The sequence below is a fragment of the Gossypium raimondii genome, chromosome 10 (assembly GCF_025698545.1).
Source record: "Gossypium raimondii isolate GPD5lz chromosome 10, ASM2569854v1, whole genome shotgun sequence".
Classification (NCBI taxonomy): Eukaryota; Viridiplantae; Streptophyta; class Magnoliopsida; order Malvales; family Malvaceae; genus Gossypium; species Gossypium raimondii.
The window spans coordinates 30,204,119-30,228,468 of record NC_068574.1 but is presented as its reverse complement, the minus strand read 5'-3'; the positions used below and the strand labels follow the sequence as shown (position 1 = coordinate 30,228,468).

At 32.9% G+C, this 24,350-nt stretch overlaps 1 protein-coding gene across 5 annotated transcripts; it reads right to left on the bottom strand.

The window, feature by feature from the left end:
- Positions 1-12,839: 12,839 nt before the first annotated feature.
- On the bottom strand, positions 12,840-20,133 carry LOC105777695 (hypothetical protein). Of its 5 annotated transcripts, none has more exons than XM_012601071.2 (10): positions 19,910-20,133; positions 17,972-18,957; positions 16,701-17,670; positions 16,497-16,580; positions 15,279-15,464; positions 15,107-15,204; positions 13,921-14,020; positions 13,655-13,753; positions 13,415-13,520; positions 12,840-13,171 (listed from the first exon to the last, which is right to left on the bottom strand). In XM_012601071.2, the coding sequence occupies exons 2-9, from the start codon at positions 18,952-18,954 to the stop codon at positions 13,458-13,460; spliced, it is 2,583 nt and encodes an 860-aa protein (XP_012456525.2). In that variant the 5' UTR covers positions 18,955-18,957; positions 19,910-20,133; the 3' UTR covers positions 12,840-13,171; positions 13,415-13,457. The 5 variants fall into 5 exon arrangements, with proteins under 5 accessions (XP_012456525.2, XP_012456523.2, XP_052478250.1 ...); XM_012601069.2 differs by having other exon boundaries at positions 17,972-18,954; XM_052622290.1 differs by having other exon boundaries at positions 16,701-17,622; positions 17,972-18,954.
- Positions 20,134-24,350: the final 4,217 nt, after the last annotated feature.

Genomic DNA, 24,350 nt, shown 5'->3' with positions numbered 1-24,350 from the left:
AAATTCTAAAAATATTTGAAGAAAACCATACCTTAAGCTTGAATTTGAAGGAAAATGATGAAAGAAATTTATCTTTCTCTCTTCTTTTATATATGTTATAATAATATTTAATGAATTACTATTATTTTAAATAAAATGTTAAATAATAATTATTTAATGAAAATATCATTTAAAAATCATGAAACTTTTGATTTTTTAAGAAATGGTAAAATTGTCATTAAGTCATTTCCATCAAAATAAAAATAGGATAATTGCACTTTAATCTCTATAATTTTTCAAATTATTCAATTTAATCCACTGAACTCGATACTAAATTTTAACTTAACCACATACTCCTACTAATAATATTCGTGTTTTCATGTTTGACAGTTTCCTCTAAAAATGATCACAATTTCTTATTCTACTATTTATTTATAGATCATTTATTCAATGACTTCCACCATAAATATTCTTCTTCTCTCTTTTTTTTTAAAGTGGGGATTTTACAGAATAAGTTGCAAACATGTTTATCAACACTCAGCAAAATAAAAGATTAAAGGAAAATTGTAAAGTCGATTTTGGTGGTTCTCTGTGATACTGCTCATGTTGCTCCTCCTCATCTCTTCTCCTTTGTGTTGCACTAGGCACAAAAGCTTTCAAGATTGCCAAATTGGTAGTTCTCAATGTCTCTAAAATGCTCTCTCAACTTTGTGTTGTGTGGAACTCAATTGTGTTGTGTGATGGTGTCATTTCCCTCAAGCATTTGTTCCCTATTTATACTAGTGAGCACCCTTTCTCCCTTTACTATTTTTGGTGTCTCACCCTTAATTTTCTCTTTGTAGGTGGATAGTTTTCTTGATTCAAAGGAGAGGGTGCACAGTTTGCTTGATTCAAGGGAGAGGTGAAACGCCCCTTACCCGGTCTGGTTGTTAGACCCCAAGTAATGAGATGCTACGGACAATTACCAAATAATTTCATACAATTTATTAATGAAAATCTCAAATAAATATTAAATAATCACATACGAGCATGTATAAAAACATTATTCAATCTATTTCAGGTAAATATTGAGTATACGGAAGCTAAAAAGCAATTCAGTAATGAACAGAGATCAAATTGAACAAAAAACAAAAAGTTAAGGAAAATTTAAAAACGGGAGTCACACGATCATGTCCCCAGGCTGTATGCAAAAGCTTAGATCATGTGTGATGAATTACACGACCGTGCCATTAACCGTGTACGAGAGCTTAGCCTATGTGAGATAGACCATATGGTCGTGTCGCTAGACTGTGCAACTAACTTTGACCGTGTGCACCAAAATCACTTAAAATTTTACAAACCACACAGTAGTGCCATGAGCTCGTGTATGACACACGACAGTGTCCCAAGCCATGTGCCAGCTCGTGTGTACCTTGAAAATGCCTTTTAACCAAGCTATTCAACCATGAACATTTAAGCCACATTTCAAACTATTCAAAGACATCCAAATAAAGTCAAAAACATCATTTACAATAACCAATCTAAATGTTTAACCAATATGCCACAATTGGAACCTTAACCAGCAATTGAAAACTAACTAAATGATCTTATTCAATTATACCAATATGCCTTCAATGGAACCTAAAATAAATCAAGCCAATCATGAACACATTCAACCATTTAACCATTTCACATTTAATTTTCACTTTAGCCTAACAACCTAGATACAAAACTACCAAAACTTTTAAGTAAAAAATTAAGTATAAACATGAATTTTACCAATTCCTTGCTAAGGCTTAATCTAGACATATGATGAATCAAACCAAATCCAAGCATCAATCAAGCATAATACCTAGAATATAACCATCTCATTCATGAAGGCAGTAAGCAAATAACCAAAGCAATGATCAAGATATCAACAAAATGACCATTGCCATCACACTTATGCATAGTTACATAACCTTTAAGCCCAACAAGATTCAAAATGACCATAAAAAGTATAACACATCCTATGTACATGCCAAGACCAAAAAGAACCATTCACCAACACTTGAGTTTGGGATTGCCGCTAGATGCTGAATCGACGATCAAACCAATAAGTACATAACTTGCGCATAAGAAAAAAACCATAAGCTGAGTATAAATCAGTGGTATTTCTATAATCTGAATATTAAACATAATATGATACATACTAATGCATAAGTTAAATGTAATGAACCATATGCACATTTTATATGTACTTTCAGCTCAAATTCATTGAAAAATCAACATTAATGTATCATTTCACCTTAAGATCCATTGTATGCAATCAAAAGTTCATAATCAACTTTATTTTAATTCATTTCACAAGTTGTAATACTGGTTTCCACTTTCATTTTTCCTTATTAACATGATTCAAACTTGAACGGATACGCGAATCCAACCAACACACCAATTTGGCACCCAGTGCCTGACGAATAAATCCGTAATAATGAATTTTTCCCTACGCTGGTTGGTAAAATCGACAATAAATATGTCCAGCACTAGTTGGTATAATCGACAAATGGGGTGCCTAGAACTCCCCGACACGTAGTCGTAAAATCTTGAACTCTTATTATCCTATGGCATACCAATTATACCAGACCCTGCCAGAATAGTTAATAAGGTAACAATTTCTCACATTTCATTTATATACATTTCTCAATTTCAATTTCGTAATCACAGTCAACCAATCCCATTTTCCACCTATATATAACATGTTTAATCACAACATTAGCACAATTTCACATTTCAAATAATATCTAATAATTTTGAATCTATTCAATTCAAACCTTAATACAAATAGCCATCTCAATCACATAATTTTCAATTCACTGAATCAATTATAACTCACCTTACGAACTTACCAAACAACGCAATGTAAAAATGAAACAATTGAGATAATTCAATTTATAGAAATACAAACCGTAAACTCTGAGCTATCCTTCGACGACCTTGTCTTTTCCTTTCTTTTCCGAGGACTCTAGGTCAACGTTAGCTACGGATTAAACAAATATAATAAATCAGCAATACACAACCAAATTCTCATTCAATTGCTAAATTATACAACTTTTTCATATTATTCAATTTAGTCCCTAAAACCAAGACTAACATAACTTTCACATTTAACCTTTTAATTTTATGTCGAATACACAAGAGTCCCTATAGGACTCCTTACTTTTTAATTATACCTCAAATTTTACAATTTATACATTTTAGTCCCTATTATACAAAATCAACAATTTACTTTACAATTTAGTCTATTTTTCACTTCTAACCTAAAAATCTATCAAAATACCACCAAAAACTTCAACTATCCAACAATGGTAACACTCAAAATCTGTAACAACACCAAAAATTTCAACATGGGTCAGTTAGCTTGAACTATTGAGATTCCGAAAACATAAAAAATTACAAGAAAATGACTGAATTGAACTAACCAAATTGATTTGAAACTTAAGAGACCCTCGCCATTCATGAGTTCTTCTTCTCCTCTCATGGTTCAACTAAATGAAAGAAATAAGAGATTTTGATTTCTCTTTCTTTCCACTTCACATTTTATTGTTCTTTTAATTTTAATTTATAACTTTATGTTTTGTTTTATTTATAAATTTTATTACATTTTCTTTTATCGAATTATTCATTGCCGTCCACTTTCATTAAACCAATGGTTTAATTTCCTTACGAGTCCCTTAGTTATTTTTTACTTTATGATTTAATTATAATTCAACTTTTGACTCTTACAAGATTTAGTCCCTGTACTTAAATTAAGCACTAATTCAACAAAATTACCTAACCAAAATTTAATTCACTTCTAAATAACTCTGTAAATATTGGGTCCAGTTTACGAAATCGGGGTTCTAAAACCACACTTTCCAACACCACTGACTTTCGGGTGGTTACAAGAGGGTGGATGGTTTTGCTTAAATTTCTCTATGGATTGTTAGTGGTTGCAAGATTCTCTCCACGGCAAATTTTTTGGTTGAGGTAGCTAGAGACTAAGTCTCATAGACGGTTTGGGCTCTCCTCTCCTACCATTGGACTGTTTGGGCCACCTTTGATATGTATATTTGGTCCTCATGGATGTTTTGAAGTCTTTTTGGATGCTTTCGGGCTCTTGGAGATTCAGGCTTGTAAGTTCACTTAGCATTGGGTCAAGATAAAGCTATGGAGCACAATCATGCTGTATTGGGGGGATCCATAATGTATATTTCTGTGCTTGACCCCGTCGGTCCAAGGCTACAGCAATGTTATGGTATTGCACATCAACATGTGAATTTCAAGTCTTCTTTTCTTTTTAATGCACCAACCACCTTCAAAGATAAAGAAATCACATATTTAGCATAGAAATAAAACAAGATAACAAATTTGTCCTATTATTACTTAACAGACAGAAATATAATAAAAATTACAAAATTTGCTATCATTCATCCATCACTTACATGAATTATCAGTCTAAAAAGTACAAAAAATAACTTTATATTCTAGATTTATCACAAAGACACATCTTCGTGAGAAATGAAAAATCAGTGGAAGTAGAAGCAATTAGGCATTTTAGGTTGTTATTAGGAACTAGTTTTTATTTGGATTTAAAAGAAACTTTTGTAGTATCGTCTTTTAGAAAAAAATTAGTTTATGTTTCCTTGTTGGATAAATTTGGATATTGTTGTTCATTTGGAAACACTCAATTTAGTTTGTCTTTAAAGTCAAATTTTGTTGGAACTAGTTATTTAAATGCTTATGACAACCTTTATTTGCTAGAAATAGTTGCTTCCTATAATGAAACTTTGTATGTGGAATCACGTGGTATTAAACACAAATTAAATAAGAAAAAATTGGCACCATTATGGCATAAGCGCTTTGGTCATATCTCAAAAGGTAGAGTTGAACTCCTTGTGTCTGATGGCATTTTAGAGTACCTTGACTTCACAGACTTTGATGTCCGTGCTGATTGCATCAAGGGAAAATAGACCAAAACCAAGAGATTTGGTGCCAACATATCTTCAGACGTATTAGAATTAATTCATACTAATATTTGTGGGTCATTCTCTAGGACATCCTGGAATGGTCAACAATATTTCATGGCATTCATATATGACTACTCATGTTATTGGTACATATATCTCATTCATGAAAAATCTCAATCTCTGGACATGTTCAAAGTTTATAAATCTTAAGTTGAGAATCAACTTAACAAAAGAATTAAGAATGTTAGATCTGATCGTGGTGGTGAGTACTACGGTAGATATGATGGCTTAGGTGAAAAACATCCAGGACCATTTGCGAAATTCCTAGGGGAATGTGGTATTTTCCCATAGTACACCATACCAGGATCACCTAGTCTGAATGGTGTAGCTAAAAGACGAAATAGGACTATTAAGGATATGGTAAAGAGCATGATTGCTCATTCTACCTTTCCTGAGTCTCTTTGAGAAAAGCATTAAAGAAAACATCTTACATTCTGAATAGAGTACCCACTAAAGAAGTTACAAAAACACCTTATGAGCTTTGGACAAGTTGAAAGCCTAGTCTAAAGCACTTTCACATTTAGGGATGTCCAACTGAGGCAAGGTTTTATAGGCCACATAAAAAGAAATTAGACTCCAATATAGTGAGCAACTATTTTATTGATTATTTTGAGCGATCTAGGGGCTATAAGTTTCATGATCCCATAATTAAAAATATTTTTGAGACGAGAACTGCAACATTATTTTGAGGATGTTGAATTTGGGGGAGAAATAAAGTTAGAGACATTACTTTTGAGAAGGAATTGGATTCTAACTCAGTTCCTGCTATCACTTTTGATGATGTTCAGGTTCTCATACCTATCATTGATCAAGAAAGGAATCCAGAACCTTAGCAAGATAATGTTGAAGAACTCCATATTCAAGATGAAGTACTTGTTCTAGAATAACAAACTTAACAACCTCAAGAACAAGTGCCATTAAAGAGATCAACGGGAGAGACGAGAAATGCTAATTTAGGTGATTATGTTGTATTTCTCCAAGAACATGAGGATGACAATGGAATGATGGAAGATGATCCAATCAACTTTCGTCAAGCCATTAAAAGTTCTAATTCAAAAAAGTGGATTAATGTCATGAAAATAGAGTATAAGTCTATGCAAGAAAATAAATTTTGGGAACTTGTCTCATTTCCTGAAGGTGCAAAACCAATTGGTTGTAAATGAATATTTAAAACCATAAGGGATGCAAATGGTAATGTGGAGAGGTATAAGGTGCACGCCTTGTAGCTTGTCACACCTGGCTCTCTTAAGGACCCAAAAATTTAGAAGAGTCGGGGAGCTGATTGTATAGAAATAGAAATTTACGGGCTCTATTGAGATACTTAGGAACTTAAGTGGCTAATTAAGAATGGTTGGATTTCAATTTTGGTTTAATTAGATTAGAACTGATTGTTTCCATAGTGAGGGACAAAATGATTAGGATTGAGTGGGCGTATTGGTTTGTGAAAACCGTACCAATGGAGTATATATAAAGGTGTGTATGGAAACAAAATTCTTCTAAATACTTTTTACCATTTTTCTCTGTCAAAAGCATCGTTTTCTCCAAACGGTCTGAAGAAGAAGAGGGTGTAGATAAATGAAGCTCTGCATATAGCAACCATCGTGAGAATTGAAGTCTGGTAGTAAAGAAGTTGAGGAACTGGTAAGCTTTTTTATCTCTTTGTACTTATGGATTGAAGAAAGAAGTAGAGCAAAAAATCTTAAAAGTGTCTATATAGTTATGGATTTTAGATTTTTAAGGGTTGAACACCTTTAGTTTAATTAATAAATGGTTGTCATGCTTAGCTGCCAAGACAAAGGAGGCTCTAGCATTTGGACAAGCTAAGCTGTCAAGGATAAAGGAAGCAAGGTGAGATTTTATAGCCTATCTTTACGTGTTATATAGTGTCATGTCTCTTGATTGAAACACCTTCATGAATGATATATATTGTGCTTAGAATTTGATTATGCATGAAAAAGGAAGAATGGGTGTGCTATGAGTCCATAGACTGGTAAAATTATGTGAATGTTGTAAGAATGATTGATGTTTGTCTATGGATACGTCTCGATGTTTGAATATTTGGCATACCGTGTGGGTATATCGTTTCATAGTATGTGTGAAATGCACGAATTGCATGTTTTTAATGGCGGAGTATGGCGGGAAAATTATGGATGAGTTAAATGAATTTAGGATATGGGAAATGAAGATTTTGTATTTCGTAATTCGGTATTGTTGGGTGAAAACCGTGACGTGTGAAGCTTCGAGCCTTGCGGAAGGAACATTGCGATGTTCGAGCATCAAGCTTAAAGGTGACGAACTGGAGGAATGGACAGATGGATAGGGAAATGGAAAATTCTGTTAAATACCACAATCTAATATTGTTGGGTGCAAACCGCGATATGCGAAGCTCTAGTCCTTGTGGAGGGGACACTGCGGTGTTCTAGCATCAATGTTAAATATGGAATGAAATGATATCGAATGGCTAGCTAAAGTGATACTGTGATAGTGGTTATTAGGTTTCATAGAGCAACAACATGACGACAGTTAGCAGGCTTTATGGTGCGACATTGCGATGACAATAAGGTCCTGCGAGGCGACACCTCAAAGGATGTATATAATGTAACACCATAGCTCGTCTATGGAAACTAATAGATTTTGTCGAGATAGTAAACATGGGGATTATAAGATGTAATACCATAGCTCAACTATGGCAACTAATAGAGTTTGTCAGGACAGTAAACACAGGGATTATAAGGTGTAAGTTTATAGCTCGGCTATGCCAACCATTAGAGTCCACCGAGGCATAACACACGGGATAGACCACCAGGTAAAGTCAGGTAAAGTCTGCCAAAAAGGGATGAACTCAAAAGCTGACAAGACAAGGTAATGGAGATTGAGGTACGACTCATCCAAAAGAGACCGTGTAAATGGAGCAACTCAAAGATCCCTCAAAATGTAAGAATAAGGAAAAACAAGTAAGAAAGTTTGATGTTATAGGTAAACCTCTTAATAATGATTAACTATGTTTAAGTTATGGAGAACTCGCAAGTATAAGGCTACAAGTCTTTGGCAAAAAACCTCAAAATGGAGGTTATAATAGATGGTCAAGTGAAGCCTAATTCAAAGGAGTCCATGGGTAAAAGACAGCTAGAGGCGATTAAGTCCGCTGAGGCCCAAACGAAGGTTAAACCACTTGGGTTAACAAAATGAGTTCGTCAAGGGCTACTTAGGATGGATCATCCACCAGGAAGTGGTAGGTTACAGTTCTTTAGAAACTAGAGGATAATTTCTATTATCTAGAAGATTAGACTAAGATAAACTTAAAACCTAGAGCCAAATTATAAGGGTAAGGACCCGAGATTTGGAAGATTATTAATGGAAGATAGCCAGTGGTAGGCAAATGAACCTGTAACTAATTGTGTGAGGTAAGTTGATGAGCCAGAAAAAAAAAGGCAGGGCGACAACCATGCTAATGAGATCTGCAGAAGGTCAATGATAGATAGGGAGTTAGAAAAATTTTGACTTTTAAAATTTTACTTCCTAAAGTTTACGCGAGATAGTTGTTCGTTTTTTTTACAATGTCTCACTAAGTTCATTTGAACTTATGAAAATACTGCTTATTTGTAGGGTAAGGTTTAACTCATGAATCAAGGGGAGGGACCAAGCCAAATACTATCAGTGTGAGGGGTGGACGTAGATGTCATTCATGTGTATAGATGGGAAAATTTCTAGAGGCTACGCCTCAAGGATTAAATCAGATGTACTCGTGTTATAGACTTAATTTAAAATTGTAAATACCGCTAGATATGCTAATGTTATAAATTGTAAGAATTGCAGCGTTGGAATGATGGAAATCATTAGCTGAAGCTAAATCTTGTAATTTAATGAAGACAATTTTTTTTAATAAGTCAGACTAGAAGATATTTCAAGTTAATTGAGTGATTGTGACATTCAATACTCAGACCTAGCGATAAGGTTGGGTATAGGGTGTTACATAGCTAAAGGATATACTAAAAAAAAGCATTGATTTTACAGAAGCTCTCTCCAGTTTCATCGAAAGACTCTTTTAAGACGATCATGGCATTTGTTGCTCATCTTGATCTTGAGTTACATCAGATGGATCTTAAGACTATGTTTCTCAATGGCGACATTGAAGATAAAATTTATATGGTGCAACAAGAAAACTGAGTCAGGAGACCCAAAGAATATGGTTTGAAAATTAACAAAATCGACCTATGTACTCAAACAAGCTTCCCGTCAATGGTACCATAAGTTTCATCAGGTAATTATCTCATTTGATTTTGAGATGAATATTGCTGTTGATTGTGTGTATCACAAATTCAATGGGAGTAAATATATATTCCTAGTTCTATATGTCGATGACATTTTGTTTACCACTAATGATATAGGCTTATTGTATGAAATGAAGAGGTTATTATCTAAGCATTTTAAGATGAAAGATCTTGGGGATGCCTCTTTTTTTCTTAGGAATTCAAATACATCAAGACCAATCTTAGGGTATTCTTGGATCGTCACAAAAGATCTATATCGATAAAGTACTTAAAATGTTTGGTATGCAAGGTTGTGGACCATGTGAAACCCTTGATGCTAAATGAGTCAAATTTTGCCCTAAAAGTAACCTTGAAATCCAGGAAATACAAAAGATTCCTTATACATCAGCTACTGAGAGTCTAATGTATGCTCAAGTATGTACGTGTCTAGATATTACATATATTGTTAGGATGTGAGGCAGATATTTAAGCAACTCTAGTATGGACCATTGGATAGCAACCAAGAGGGTTATAAGGTATATTCAGAGAACAAAAGATTACATGCTCACTTATAAAAGATCAGATCATTTTGAGGTCGTAGGGTATTTTGATTCTAATTTCGCTAGGTGCCAAGATAGTAGGAAATCTACATCAAGCTATATTTACCTGTTAGCTAGATGAGCTATATATCCTAGAAAAGTGTGATGATATATATAATCAAGTGATCTTGTATAACAATTTAATAGTTGAAAAGTAAAATAAATGTCAAGTGTTGGTATGAGTGATATAAATCATAATAAATAAATAAATTCATTAAAACAATTTTAAATAGCAACAATGGTTTAACTTTGAAAATTCACCAACAATTTTAGAAATTGATTTAGAGGTTGAATTAAATATTGAATTAAAGATTATTGAGTCTAGTTTTGCATTAAAGAAACGATGTAAGTAATGAAATTGTAAATTATGAGATATATAATTTTTGTGAGACAAGGTCAAAATGATTTCGAGTTTCCTGTTCGACTTTGAAAAATTATTACAAATTATACAAAAATTTTAAGAGATGGAATTTATATGATTAAAATATTTATGAGTCTATTTTAAGGGAAGCAAATGGAAACATTATACTGAATCCCATCTTGAAAGATAATTAATTTTTAGTGAAGAAGGTCTAAGTTGTTTAGCAACGAACACGAGAAAGTTTTAAAAAATACTGTATTAATTGGCTAAAGTGGAAATTATGAAATTTTATTATAAAATTTAATTGAGACTAGTTTCAAAAGAAACAAGTGGATCAAAATTTTGTATTATGTAGGCCAAGATATAAAGAATTTAGTGACTACTACTCAAGTAGACAACCTTGTTAAAAGTATATATGTAATTAGTAAAATCATAATTAATGTTGCATATAGACATGTTATACTAAAAGCCATAAATTCTTGTATGAATACATGCACTTATAGGATGTGGAATGGGAGGAGGATGGAAAGAAAAATAATAATAGAAGAGTTGTAATATTAGAAAGTTGTTACAAGTGATGGAATTGCTAATACATAAGAGAAGTTTAAATGAATTGTTGAGACATTAAGTGAATAACTGTTATATGATGTATTAATGAACTTATCTGTAAAACTTTAATAGTTGTGCTAATTTTATAAATTTGATTGAGAATTATATGGTGTTGAAACTGAAAGTAGATACATGTGAATGATATGTTGAGTGAAATTGGTTGAATTGTGATATATAAACTTGATTGTAGGTGATGAGAAATGATAGAATGGAAATCAATTGGACACAGAATTGACGTCGCGACGACAAGTTCACCATGTTGCAACGAGCTCAAGTCAGTGGATGACGTCGCAACGAGGAACCCTCAACTTTGCGACGTTGGCTTAGGATTTTGAAAACTTTGTAATTTGGTTACTATTCAATTATAAATTGTTACAAGAGCTATCGAAGCTCGAATTGAGTTTAGATAAATTTTTAAATTTTATTGTAAACGCTGATTGATCCTAGTAGTTTGATTAAAATGATAAAATGGATTAAATTTAATAGTAGTTGCTCTAGCAACGAAGTTAACATCTCAGTACTATGACTCGAAGATCAGGTCGGGTACGAGGGTGGTCACAACTCCGAACGGAGTCAACAGGGATCAAAACCATATATTTTGTTGACACGTGTATAGATTGGGAGTGGTATAACTTTTATCACAATTTGGCGTGAAAGGCATGAATCAACCATTGTTTCCTTTCGTGTTATTTGAGTATATTGAAAAACTGAAACCTAGTCTATGTCAAGTTAGGATATTTGTTATGAAAATAAATTTTACAATTGAGACAGATCTTTCTACTTCAATAATATTCAAAACCTTAGTCTTAATTAGACGATATTTTTCATACGCTTTACGTTTTCTTTCTTTAACATTATCTACTAATATGATTTATGATTGAAAGCCAAACTGTGATAACAGTAATTTCATGTTTAACTTGGTAGTGAGCATGCAATTTATAACATATCATATATGGAATTTGATTAATAAAGCTACGGGTAATATTTTTATAATTTTGAAAATTCTAAATTTTTTTCATTTTATAAATTTACAAATTATAATTTTTTGAAAAAACTGATCTTTTATATTTTATCATTTTTGTACAAATAACAAAAATTATCAAATTTCGTCATGTGATAAAATTAAAAGATATCAAAAGATGAAGTTTTAATTGGTTGCTTAAATATTATTTTCGATTGAAAATCAATTCATTACTGAATTATTTTCAAGGGAATTTTGTATACAATAAGCCTCAAACCAAAGCAATTTTGAATACAGAAAAGTTGACTTCAAAAGCCTGAGCATTATCATTTTTGTTCTGAGAAAACCAAGCGTGAGATTTGGAAGGGTGCTACTTTCTTTTCCTTAGAATAAAATTAGCACATTAAAAGAGTTATAATCCATAGTTTTGGTGTTTAGTAAGAGATTTAGATTAAATCCTTGTAACAAATAAAATCATGGGTAAAAAGTACATAAATTAAAATTAAGGAAGGGTTTATTTTATCAAGATGTAGTATTTTGAGGCTTTTTTATATACTAGCTAGCCACTAGTATATATAATTTAAATTGTATTCAAGCAATAATATCAATTATTTTATTTTAAATACAATTAACATTATGTTCAAAAATTATTTTTGAAAGTATTTTTAAACAAAAAGTATTCTTGAATGTACAATACTTAGCCTTAGAAATTTAATTTTTTTTTTTTGAAGAATCTCCCAGAAAAGAAATGCTTAGAAAAAATCAAAATTTTCAAAAAATAAATTCATTTTCGGAAATTAATTTTTCATAAAGGAAACACAGCCTAAAGCTGCTACTACTGCTGGTGGAGCTGAAACAAAGGTGTGGTGCTTTTACCTGGGTATTTCATCCTGTGGCACAGCGGCTGCACCCTAATCTAATTTTAGAGACTTGCAGCTTTTTGGCTGCTGTCACTTTGATGTGTAAACAATTTCCATTTCTTCTTCCATTTTTTCATGTAGGTAGATATATAGAGAAGATATCAGCTTGGTGAAAAACTAAATAATTTTAAGAGTCTTATTTATAATTCTGTATAATTTATTTCTTAACAAATCGATTGTAGTATTTACTTGTACATATACTTTATGTTATTCCATAAATATATTCCTCTCACTTCTCAAATGAGATATACAAGGAAAATAAAATGTGAACAGAAGGCAGAGGAGCAATGATACACTTGCAAATATGGCTGAAAATAAATGCCTTTCAAATGGGGAGGTGTAGTGGAAAATTCAAAAATAATATCAGCTTTCGACAAAATACAAAATAAAAGGACCTTTCATTACCTTTTAACAGTTCTCTCATCAAGCTTCCTGTTCCCTACTAGTTTTTGTTTGTGTCGGTCAAATCTGCAGGCAAGGCAAAAGATAACATCCACATACAATGACCACAGTTTGTAGAATTATATTAGTAAACCATCCTCTTTTTTACCTAAGAATTCATTTTAGATAGATTTTGACATACTCATCATGGCACTGTTATTTTCTTCGCGTCTCATATCGTGTTTTAGTTATTCATCCCATGTCATTTTCATGCTGCCAACAAGTTCATGCATACAAAAAGCTTAAAGGAGTAAATTAATAGAAACATACCTCCTTAAGACATTTTTACCATCATGCATGATAATACCCCCATTCAAGTTATAGATGACTTGCAAACCGGGCATGATTTCTTTCTGCTGAGCCATGGATCAATACACTGCCATATAAGGGGAATGAAAAAATTATATATTAAAGACTTTTTAACTTCATCCGCTATGAGATCTGAAAATCAATCCAAGAAAAGGAAAAACATAATGGCATTGAAGATTAGAAAAAGGTAGACAGCATTACATCCTTGTGAAATTTATGTAGACAAGGAAGATGACGAATGGTATCTCCAATTGCAGGGGTTTCAAGGCATACAGCGCAAGCTTCTTCAAAGTTATTAGTCTAGATGCATTAATAAGGGGATGAAAACAATAATTAGAAATTAGGTTTGGGGAGCAAAACATAAATAATGCAGTGTATTTGCACATGAGCGGATGTGAAAAGCAAAAAAATTAGAACACCTATCTATATGGTGTTATTTCACAAGCTACAAACATATATATATATACCTGCACTTTGGATAATGGTAAACTGTTAATCTGATTAATAGACGCACCACCATACTGATGATTATTGTCATCAAGGGCCAACAGCATTTCATAATCATTTCTGCAAGAAAAATGAAAAACAAGACAAGATATAACAACTTTAACTCTTCAAGTAAACAGTTGTAACCCCATGAAGATAGAAAGCTGCAAAAACAAAATTAAGCGATGTAGAAATTTGATAAAACATAGGTAGAAAGTACACAATACAAAGATGAATTGTTGAAGTTAAAGCTATAGAAAGATATTATTAACAATCCAGGATACTCCTACCGACACAATGACATGTTATTATACAAAATACCATCATCTTAATTTTCTTTGAACAAACTGCAATAAGGTAACTGCTTGTTGACCCAAAACTGGGTGGTCTATCCATTATTAGATTTAAGCTTGGATGAAATGTCTGTACCAACTAATTTTGAACTGTCAATAAAAATACTTGAAAAGGAGGAGAAATTGGGCACATTAAAATAATCTTATAGAGAGGTTCATGGATTATTTTGAAATGCTATAGCTTCACCATTTTGTAAAGCATTCCTGGCTTGCAAATTACCACAATTTTGGACATACCAAGCCAGAGTCCCATAGTAGCTTGTTAACTATCAATGTACACTAATGCTTCCAGCCTCTAAGTAGTTGCAAGATTTAAACTATAATATTTTTCCAATTATTGGCTACTTCAAACCCTGTAATCAAGAACCAGTCCAAGTAGGCAATTATTTGCATCTTGCAATAAACATATTCAACCAAAACAGATGGTTTCCAACTACTTTGTTTTCATACATGTAGTGTGGTTTCTAATAAACCTATTTTACATCAATACAATAGCGAACCAGTATATTTCAGTCTTGAAGAAAGCCACAAAGAAATAATACGGCTAAAATCCCATACATTGTCTACCAAAAAATTCTCTGAACTGGCCACTGACCAAAGCTGAAGCCAAGTCTGAATACAGACCTAATATTTCTGCATAGCTTAGCAACCCATGTGACTGCATTTGTATTGGCTGCCCAAGACAATAATCTTTGCAAAAAACAATGGCACAGCTGCAATTCCTAAATATTGTCTACCAAATGCATGTTTCGATCATGTAATATGGTAAATCCAAAATCCAGTCTTAATAGTAACAATAATAGAAAAATCTTACTCATTAAAATCATGTTGAACTTGGAAAATTTGACTAGCCATTCCCATGCCATCAGCATCTCCAATTACAGCCTCCATGGCTTCCAATATATCAAGTCTCTGTATCAGAAAGCCAGAAATCAGGTAATGTTGAAGGAAAAAAAATACAGGATAGAACAGGGCAAAACAATTACCATATCCAAATCCATGCCCAAAGAAGATTGAAAATTCCTAGTCCTAGACAATGTCACTCGCAGTTGATCCAAAACTCGACTCCTTAACCATGGCAGTCTATCAGTAGGGAAACGAGCAATCCAATTAGAAGAATCCTGAAAAGTCGGGAATGGAGACTGGGTACGATAATGCCTTGTTGAGCCTATCTGCACAAGTGGGAAATAATAGTATTACAGATAGGCACTTATACAAATCCAAAAAGAGAAGCATCCATTTCATAGTTTACGAGCCATCATTTACCATCTAAAGTACATAAAAAAGGGTACAAAAGGGATAAAGCAATACATTTCTTTTATGCTAGACAAAAAAGAGAAAACTTGACTGAATATTAGCATATTTCATGATTCTATTGTCTGATAAATACAAATATACAATCCTACAAAAAAGGTCTTTTCACTCAAGTTGAATAGCTTAAATGAAATATACTATTTATTAATATTATGCCCTTTTTAAAATTAGAAATATACAATCCTGCAGCAACAGGATTCATTAAGTTGGACCTCTACCTTTTTAAAAATATAACGATAGCTGCTAAAGCATCCAAATAATGATTCTGAGAGGACAGGCTTTCTAGCATATACAACCTCTTTCATATTCTTTCAAATAAAATTATTATTTTTCAACTTTAAATATGGCTTCCATAGATATAGAGTACACGAGGAGTACAACAAATTCCCAAAGTTATTGAATTTACCAGTTTCAAAACATTATTAGGTCCAACAACCAGGCTAGACAAGGGGGGTCAGCCCTCCCCACTTTCCTCTATCCCTTGTGATAGCAGGATTTGATTCCAATTCCTGGGCACAACAAACATGGACACCTAAGCTAGCACTAATAACTTCAAAATAAAAAAATACATGTGTTCACAAGCTTGAACAAAAAAGTTCAAATCAAGTTTAAACAAACACAATCAAACATGCAAAAGCTTAAATAATGATGAACTGCAAAATCCCTTGTTGAGTAATAACATCAAGATTTGCATATAAACCTTATCATTTACTGTGCTGAGATTTAGGAACAACATTTCTACACCCAAGTTCTTTCTATTTTTTCTGGTTTAGACACAAATCTTGCAGCTATCTTAAACCTTCGGCATGAGTGATTTCATGATGCACATAATGTAGGCTCTCAAGTTATCATCATTTAAAAAGAGAAAAAGAAAATTAAAGCTTACTAACATGATCTGGCTCTTGGATATTCTGAATAGTTGGATTGAGTGTGTGCTCCTCCAGCTGAAGTGCCCATGCAATGTCTCCATCAACCTGTTAAAAGGTTCATAAACATTTAAAGCTAATGCATGTAAATAAACAAGTCACCACTATTGGAGGGAGAAAGTGTCAAATAATAACATAATCAACCTTGCTATCACCAACTATAAGTACCTCATGATATAATTGTTCTTGCAGTTCACGGGCCAACATTTCATCTGCTTCAATTTGTCTTAACCTATCCTCGGAGTCCTCATCATTTCCATTCTCCATATTATTGGAATTTTCCCCTCTAATTTCAGATGACTCATAAAGATCCAAAACATCCAGATGTTTCCCATTAATTCTAGATGACCTTGAACTAGATGACTTCCTAGATGAACCAAGAAACACAATGTCTGAGTCATTAGGAATGACCCTAGCACTTTCATCACTATTTCTTGAGTTTAATGCATGTTGTGTTTGCCTTTTAGGCAGCATGTTTTTTGCATGAGAAGGTTCACTTATGTAGTTGAATTTTGAGACAATCATAGGAGCTGTTTTAGTTGCATCATGATTTTCTGGACCATCACATACAGTCCTGTTCTTTTCTCCACTAGCATTATCTCTTTTCACAACTATATTTTCATTTTGTTGACTCACTTCGCATCGTACATTATTAAATCTGCTAAAATGATGTCCAACTGTCTGATCTGCATTATGTGAGCAGTAATGTGTGCTTCTCCAGCCACCTTTTCCTTCAAAGCATGCATCTCTATTTGAATCACCAAAACCACTATTTCTTGAGTTCAATACATGTTTTGTTTGCCTTTTAGGCAGTATGTTTTTTGCACTAGAAGGTTCACTTCTTTGGTTGAATTTTGAGACAATCACACCAGCTTTTTCAGTTGCATCATGACTTTCCGGACCATCACATGTGGTCCTATTGTTTCCTCCACTAGCATTATCTCTTTTCACAACAATATTTTCATTTTGTTGACTCACTTGGGATCGTATATTATTAAATCTGCTGAAATGATGTCCAACTGCCTGATCTGCATTGTCTGAGTGGTAGTGTGTGCTTCTCCAGCCACCTTTTTCTTCAAAGCATGCATCTCTATTTGAATCACCAAAACCATTAGCTTCCATATTGTTATATATAGGACTGCAGCAAGAAGACAACACATTTTAGTCATAAGGACCTTCTACTTAGAATTAAGCATTGAAAAAATTAACTGACCAATACTATGGACATCAATAAAAAAAAGTTCTGAATTCTAAAAGCCTGCTACATTGTCCTTTTATTGGATGTTGTTTAAAAGCTTTTGGCTAAAATGTACCAGCCTGGCCATCTCTTTTGCAAACATTTTAACAAAACAAATGAAATAAATCAACAATAAAAAAGAAAGCATCCAATTGACAATAGGAAAAAAAATAGTTGGAGAAGAACATTAATTAAAAGTTACCTCCCAGATAAATTAATGAAATTGGTTTCATGCTCCTTAGGTGTGTGAGAATAAACAACTCCTTTTCCTTTACCATAGCTAGCCACATTCCCAAAATTTTGTTCAACTTTAAAGCTGTTTAGGGATTGTTTGTTAATTTCCAGTGTCTTGTCCCAGATAGCTATATTCTGGGGAGAGATACAGCCATTTTGAACCAATTTTTTTCTCCCAACTGCTCTTGGCGAGACAAAAGAACGGTGAGATGCAGGCAATTGTTTTTCCATTCTACGTGGGGACCCATGGGAAGGATCCACCCCTTTTCCACGATCCATAACCAACCCTACACTTTTAAATTCTATGCCATCTATTTTCTCCTTTCCTTTGCAGTTATTTCTGGATTTTGCAGAACTGTCTGCAGAGTTATGAAAGAAAGAACCACCAATTCTTGGTAGCTGACATTCTTTTCTTCCTTCAGCTAAGTGATTTGTTGATCCACCTTGTGGAAATGGCCTTTCAGGTATTTGATTGTACATTTTCTTTTCAGTTAAATCTATAACAGCATGATTTTCTTGGAATACAGATGACTTAAAAGGCAACTTAGAGCAAGGAGCTTTTCCTTTATCCATGTGCTCTGTAATGGAATTCCTGCTTCTCTCCACTGCAGTTTTCCCAAATAAAGGAGCATTTGCTTGAGAATTCTCTAGGGGGGATAAGATAATGGTGTTTTTCCTATGTTCAATTTCATCAACACTACCTGAAAGTTTTCGTGGGTGTATATAATGTTTTCGGTTGTGTCCTTTTTCAACAACCAACCTACCTCTTCTCCTTAGCGTATCCAAAGATTCTTTGCCTGCAGTATTAGAACCTCTCAAATGACTAAGCACTGAAATTTTACTTTCTTGTTCAACATAATCCCATCTGTTCATTTGCTGTACAGATAGCTTATCGACAGTGTTGGGCATGTCCAATACTGAATCAATGTCCACTTCCTCCATTTGCTGCATCTACTGAAACACACAAGGTCAGGTCCTGACTTCATATGAAGCTTTAATCACAAAAATATCAATTTGCTTATAAAAATTCTCCAGTCCAAGGCAGTTTACAACATTATAGTCCAAACTAAAATGTCATTACAGAAAAAGTCACCTTTTCATGATATAATTTATAATTAATGTAACCAACCTGAGAAACAAATTAACACATTACATTCCTACATTGCTCTTTAGACTTCTTTAAAATGTTATATAGTCCAAAGGGATTATAGAAAGGGATAGAGATACGAAAAGCAAGACTAAATGCTTGCCATAGAATTTACTTACAGAAGCAAAACTCGTTCAATTTTATAACTTCAAATAACATAAACTGAGTCCTATTTAGCATAATTTTGAACAAACTAAACATTCACATACCAAACAAGGATGGAACCAAAAAGCAATGCCATGAATATGAACGAGAAAGAAAAGAAGCCAACAAACATATAAAACTTGTTAGGAAGAGATTCGTTACCAGACCAGTCACTGCTCTGGCGCAACGAAATTAACAAAATTATTATAACTATGCTTCATATAATTAATCCTAGCCAACAAAGTTTTCTCAATTACTGTATCCAGGCGATATAAAAAGTAGTGGCTTGATTATAAACAAAAAATAAACACTAAATAAAATTCAAATGTTGGATAAATCTCCACCAAATTCTAATTCTTAGAACAATAAATATTAATTCCTGTGCACTGCCAGAAATTACAAAAGCATACATACGCAAATAAAATAATTATACAAAAATCTTAGAAGCACACACACACACACACACATTACAGCATCGAGACTGAATTTTTCAAATTTTCACAAATTAAATAAATAAAATAAAATAGTACATCAGAAAAGGATAAATTTTAAATAAATAAATAAACAGAAAGGATTTTGGCATTCAAAATTAAAATATATATTAAAAATCATTACCAGATAATGTTTTTCAAAATTTGGTGATAAAATGGAACCGAGAAAAGCGACACGAATTCCAGAAGAAGTTGAATCCTTCAAAACTCTAAGAAGGCAATGTCATTGCCATCAACTCTTCTGGGACTGGGAGTCGCTTCGCTTCATCTTTTCCTTCACAATTTGCTTTTGTTTTTGTGCCTTTCAAATTTTTAGGGTCGGCAATTTGGATATCAGGTCGAGTCGGATCTAGTTTTTTTTCAGCGTTATATAAAAAAAAAAAAACCTTCAATTATTGGATTTGTTAAAGATAATGGGCCTACTTTATGTATTAGAATAGGCCCACCTCAAAGACCATGATTTCAGCTCTAATACATTCAGAATCTTCTATTAGTCCATATACTATGCCTAATTTATAGATTTAGTCTCTATACTTTAATTTGATCAATTTTAGTCCATGTGTTTTTGAATTTTAGAATTTCAATTTTAATCCAACTAGTAATAGTTCAATTTGTTTAGTCAAAACTTTCTATTAGTCGCTATACTTTATGTAAGTAGGAGATTTAGTCTTTGTTATTCAATTTGATCATTTTAGTCTTTATACATTTCAAAATTTAAAATTCAATGAAATTTAAAATTCAATCTGACTCAAATAGTAGTCATTAAATTCATTAACTAAAATGTTGTGACTTTTTTTTGTGAGTATTATGTGAAAATAACAAGCTCACATGGCATTTCACATGTGATAATATATTTATCTTGCATAAGATTTTAAAAATAACATAATTTAACTTAACGAATTTAATGGATAGCATTTGAGTAAAACTAATTTTTAAAATTTATAAAAAGAAAAATAGGTAACTTAAAATGACCAAATCTAAATATAAGAACTAAATCTATAACTTACACTAAATATATAAAAGAAAATTTGAGCATTGTAATCTATAATACCTATAAATATCATTTTTTATTTATTATGATAAAATATTTAAGTTTTTTTATAAGAAATAGGAGATAAAGGTGGTCCAAATCTAACTTCGAATTAATGTGAGCTAAAAATTTGAATGCACACTTACTATTTGACATATATCACGTTTAATTTTGTTTCAAGCTGAGTTTGGATGGACGGTGCGTTTACCTGTGATTAGTGTAAAAACAATGATTGCGGTGAGATTAGATATTGTAGCGATACTGTAGCGATACTGTAGCGAGACTAAAAGTAAGCAAAACACATCGCATCTCGTCTCCCATCCAAACCCACCCTCAATCGATGTAATTCTTTTTTTTTTTTAACAAATTAGAAGTAGATTTCATTTCATTAGAAGAGACACAAAAGATCCTAGAAACACAGGATAGCAAACCTTTAAGAGAACATGGACAATACACCAATAGAAAATCTTAGATAACAAACAAGCCTTATTAACCCTTCTAAACAACCAAAAAAATTAGAGGGACCGTTACATTGCAAAACGAGGTTTCAACAATTTACTCAAAGAAATTGAGTAAATACGTATGATCGCTTCTACTTGAAGGTTCTCCATTTCAGCTGGTTAATAAGAACTTGAAATCTAAAGGCATAATTATAATAAAAAAAACCCCCTCAATGTTTGGGGGCTTTTGGTTTTGTGCCTTTGACCTTTTTTTTATTGACACCTTCAACATTATATTTTTTTCAAAAATCAACCCAAATTCTAACAGTAAACATGAGTTGACCATCAGTCAAGCGCCGATTAACGAAGTAAGCCTATGTGACGTCATAAATGGCATCATTTTTTTTCATTTTGTTTCCATCTTATTTATTCTTCTCCCTTCTTCTCTTTCCTTGTAGTTGCTGTTAGAGTAAAAAAAAATTGTATTTCCCTTTCAATTTTGAACTCCACCATTTAACACCTCACTTTTCTAAAAGCTTCACTCACACCATCACCACCATCATCCCCACCTACCCAAACCTCCACTCAATCCTGAAACCTTAGATATTTCTTTTATAGGTAACTTTAACCATTCATCCATTATTTTAATTGAATTTCTTATTCAATTTATCTCCTCTTCTTTTTTTTCCTTCTGAGAAACCTAACGCTATTGGAGGAATCGGCTATGGCAGTAAGATGAATATCAATTTCTGCACTTCATGCTTTTCTTTTGATGTTTTCCTTTTCTTTGGATATTATAGTTGATATTTTTCCTCAAGTGATAATTGAACATGTAATTGATGAAAATTTACAGGGGAACTGTTTTGACAATGAAGATGTTAGAAGCCCAATTTCTTGGATTTGATGTAATGCTTGATAACTATCCACCACATTGCCGAAACATTTGCTTTCGAAAGTGGTTCCAGTTTTCCAATTTGGAGTTATAGGGATTATGATGGCAAGTGAATAGATTTTTCCTATGATTGGGATTATGACACCACCGCTGTGGTATTATTCCTCGCGTGCAAATAGTTTTGGGTCCATTACATCTGCTTGGCTTTTGGGGAATGTAATGCAGTGCTTCTTGGGAATGTAATGCAGTCTTTTCTGCAAAGCTTCGGTGCTTTCGAGGTTTATTGCAATGATGAATTGGTTAGTGACCCTTCTGCTATGTATGTGTGTGTACATCCTAAACATTTTTTATTAATCGATGGAGTTGTTTTAGCTGCTTAGTAAACCTTTGATTCGATTCTGATATTAGTATGAGCTCTGTCCTGATCTAAATGTTTTGTTTGAATGCCTTATAATATAAATACCAAAGTGGTGTTGAATCTCAGTGTAAGTGAAGCTTTTGGAAAAGTAAGGTGTTAAATGGTGGAGTTGAAACTAAAAGAGAATTGCATTTTTTTATTGTAACAGCAGGGAAAATGAGAAGAAGAAAGAAGATGGAAACAAAATGAAAAAAAGATGATGTCATCTATGACATCACATAGGCTTACTTCGTTGACCGGCATTTGACTGACAGACAACTCACATTTATTGTTAAAATTGGGCTGATTTCTGAAATCATAATGTTGAGGGTGTCACTAAAAAAGAGAGGTTAAGGGCACAAAACCAAAAGCCCCCAAATGTTGATGGGTTTTTTTTACAATTTTGCCAAATCTAAAATCAATGTTTAAAAATGAAAGCTCGTACAATCAAGAGAAAAATCGGGTTAAACTCGATAGACAAGGAAATCCTAGAAAAGATAAATTACAACACCATGGGAAAAGTTTCATTGAACAACCACACTTCTAACTGCTAGATAGGTTTTGGGAAACAGGAGCATAGCTAGGGGTATGGTAGGGGCTCGACCCCCTTTAAAATGAAAATTTTTCATTTAGGCCCTTTAAATTTTTAAAATTTTAAATTAGTAAAGGTAAAATTGCACTTTGGCCCCCTAAAAATGATAAAAATTGATTTAATCCTTTAAAAATTATAAAGATATAAGTTATTAAAATGGTAAAATTGCATTTTCACGATCATAAAAATTATAATTTAATTTCAATCCCTAAAAATTTTTCTGGCTTCACCCCTGTTGAAAAGGGCAAAACCCCTGCACGATGCAAGTTTAGCCCAACCTTAGAACACAAAGACTATTATTCCAAAGCTCGGTCTTTATCTTACTAGAAAAATGGCTAGAGACCATCATCAGGAGATGCTCATAGTTGCAAAAGGGTGGTGGTTGGTTGTTCTATAGCTAAAGAATCGACTATTATAATATTTTAATCATTGTTAGAATAATTTAATAAAAATAATAAAACAACAATATGTTTTATAAGTTTCGAAAGAAAAAATTAAGAAAAATTCTTTAAGAAGTACAAAACGTATATGGTTTTAATGAAGCTTTAAAACTTTTTATATACAATTTATTGCAAGTTTTATGGACTTACAATTAAGTTTTAATTAATAAAAGAAAATAGTGTGATATTTATTTACCTCATTGTATCTCTTGTTTTCAAGAAAGTTTATTGAAGAAAGTTTGAAGTTCTTTTAAAAGATTTAATGTGTTTATTTAGCTTATGGATTTATTGTTGTGGAGAAAAAACTTGAGTTAAATTTTATAAGTTCGTTTATCTTCAAGAGGTGTGTAATTCTTTGAGGTGGTGGTGTTAAAGTTTTGGGAAGCAATCGCATCAAAACCGTGTGCACCAAGTGATAGGTAATTTTGCCTTAAGGACAAAGGGTTTAATCTTTAGCAACAACTTAAGCTTTCTATTCATCAAATCTATTCTTGATTAGTAAGTGTGCAATAGAGGTGATCATGGGTTGGGCAGCCCGGCCCGGCTCGACGGTCAACCCGAAATATGAGAGGGTTTGGGCAAAAAAATAGGCCCTTTTAGAAAATGGGTCGAGCCTCGGGCACCACTTTTTTTGCCCGGGCCCTGCCCGGCCCAGCCCGAATATATAACAAATATATAATAAATATAAAATTTTAAAATAGGCCAGGTCAGGCAGAGCTCAGGATTAGGAATTTTATCCTGGGCCAGGCCTGGACAAAATTTCTGGCCCATATT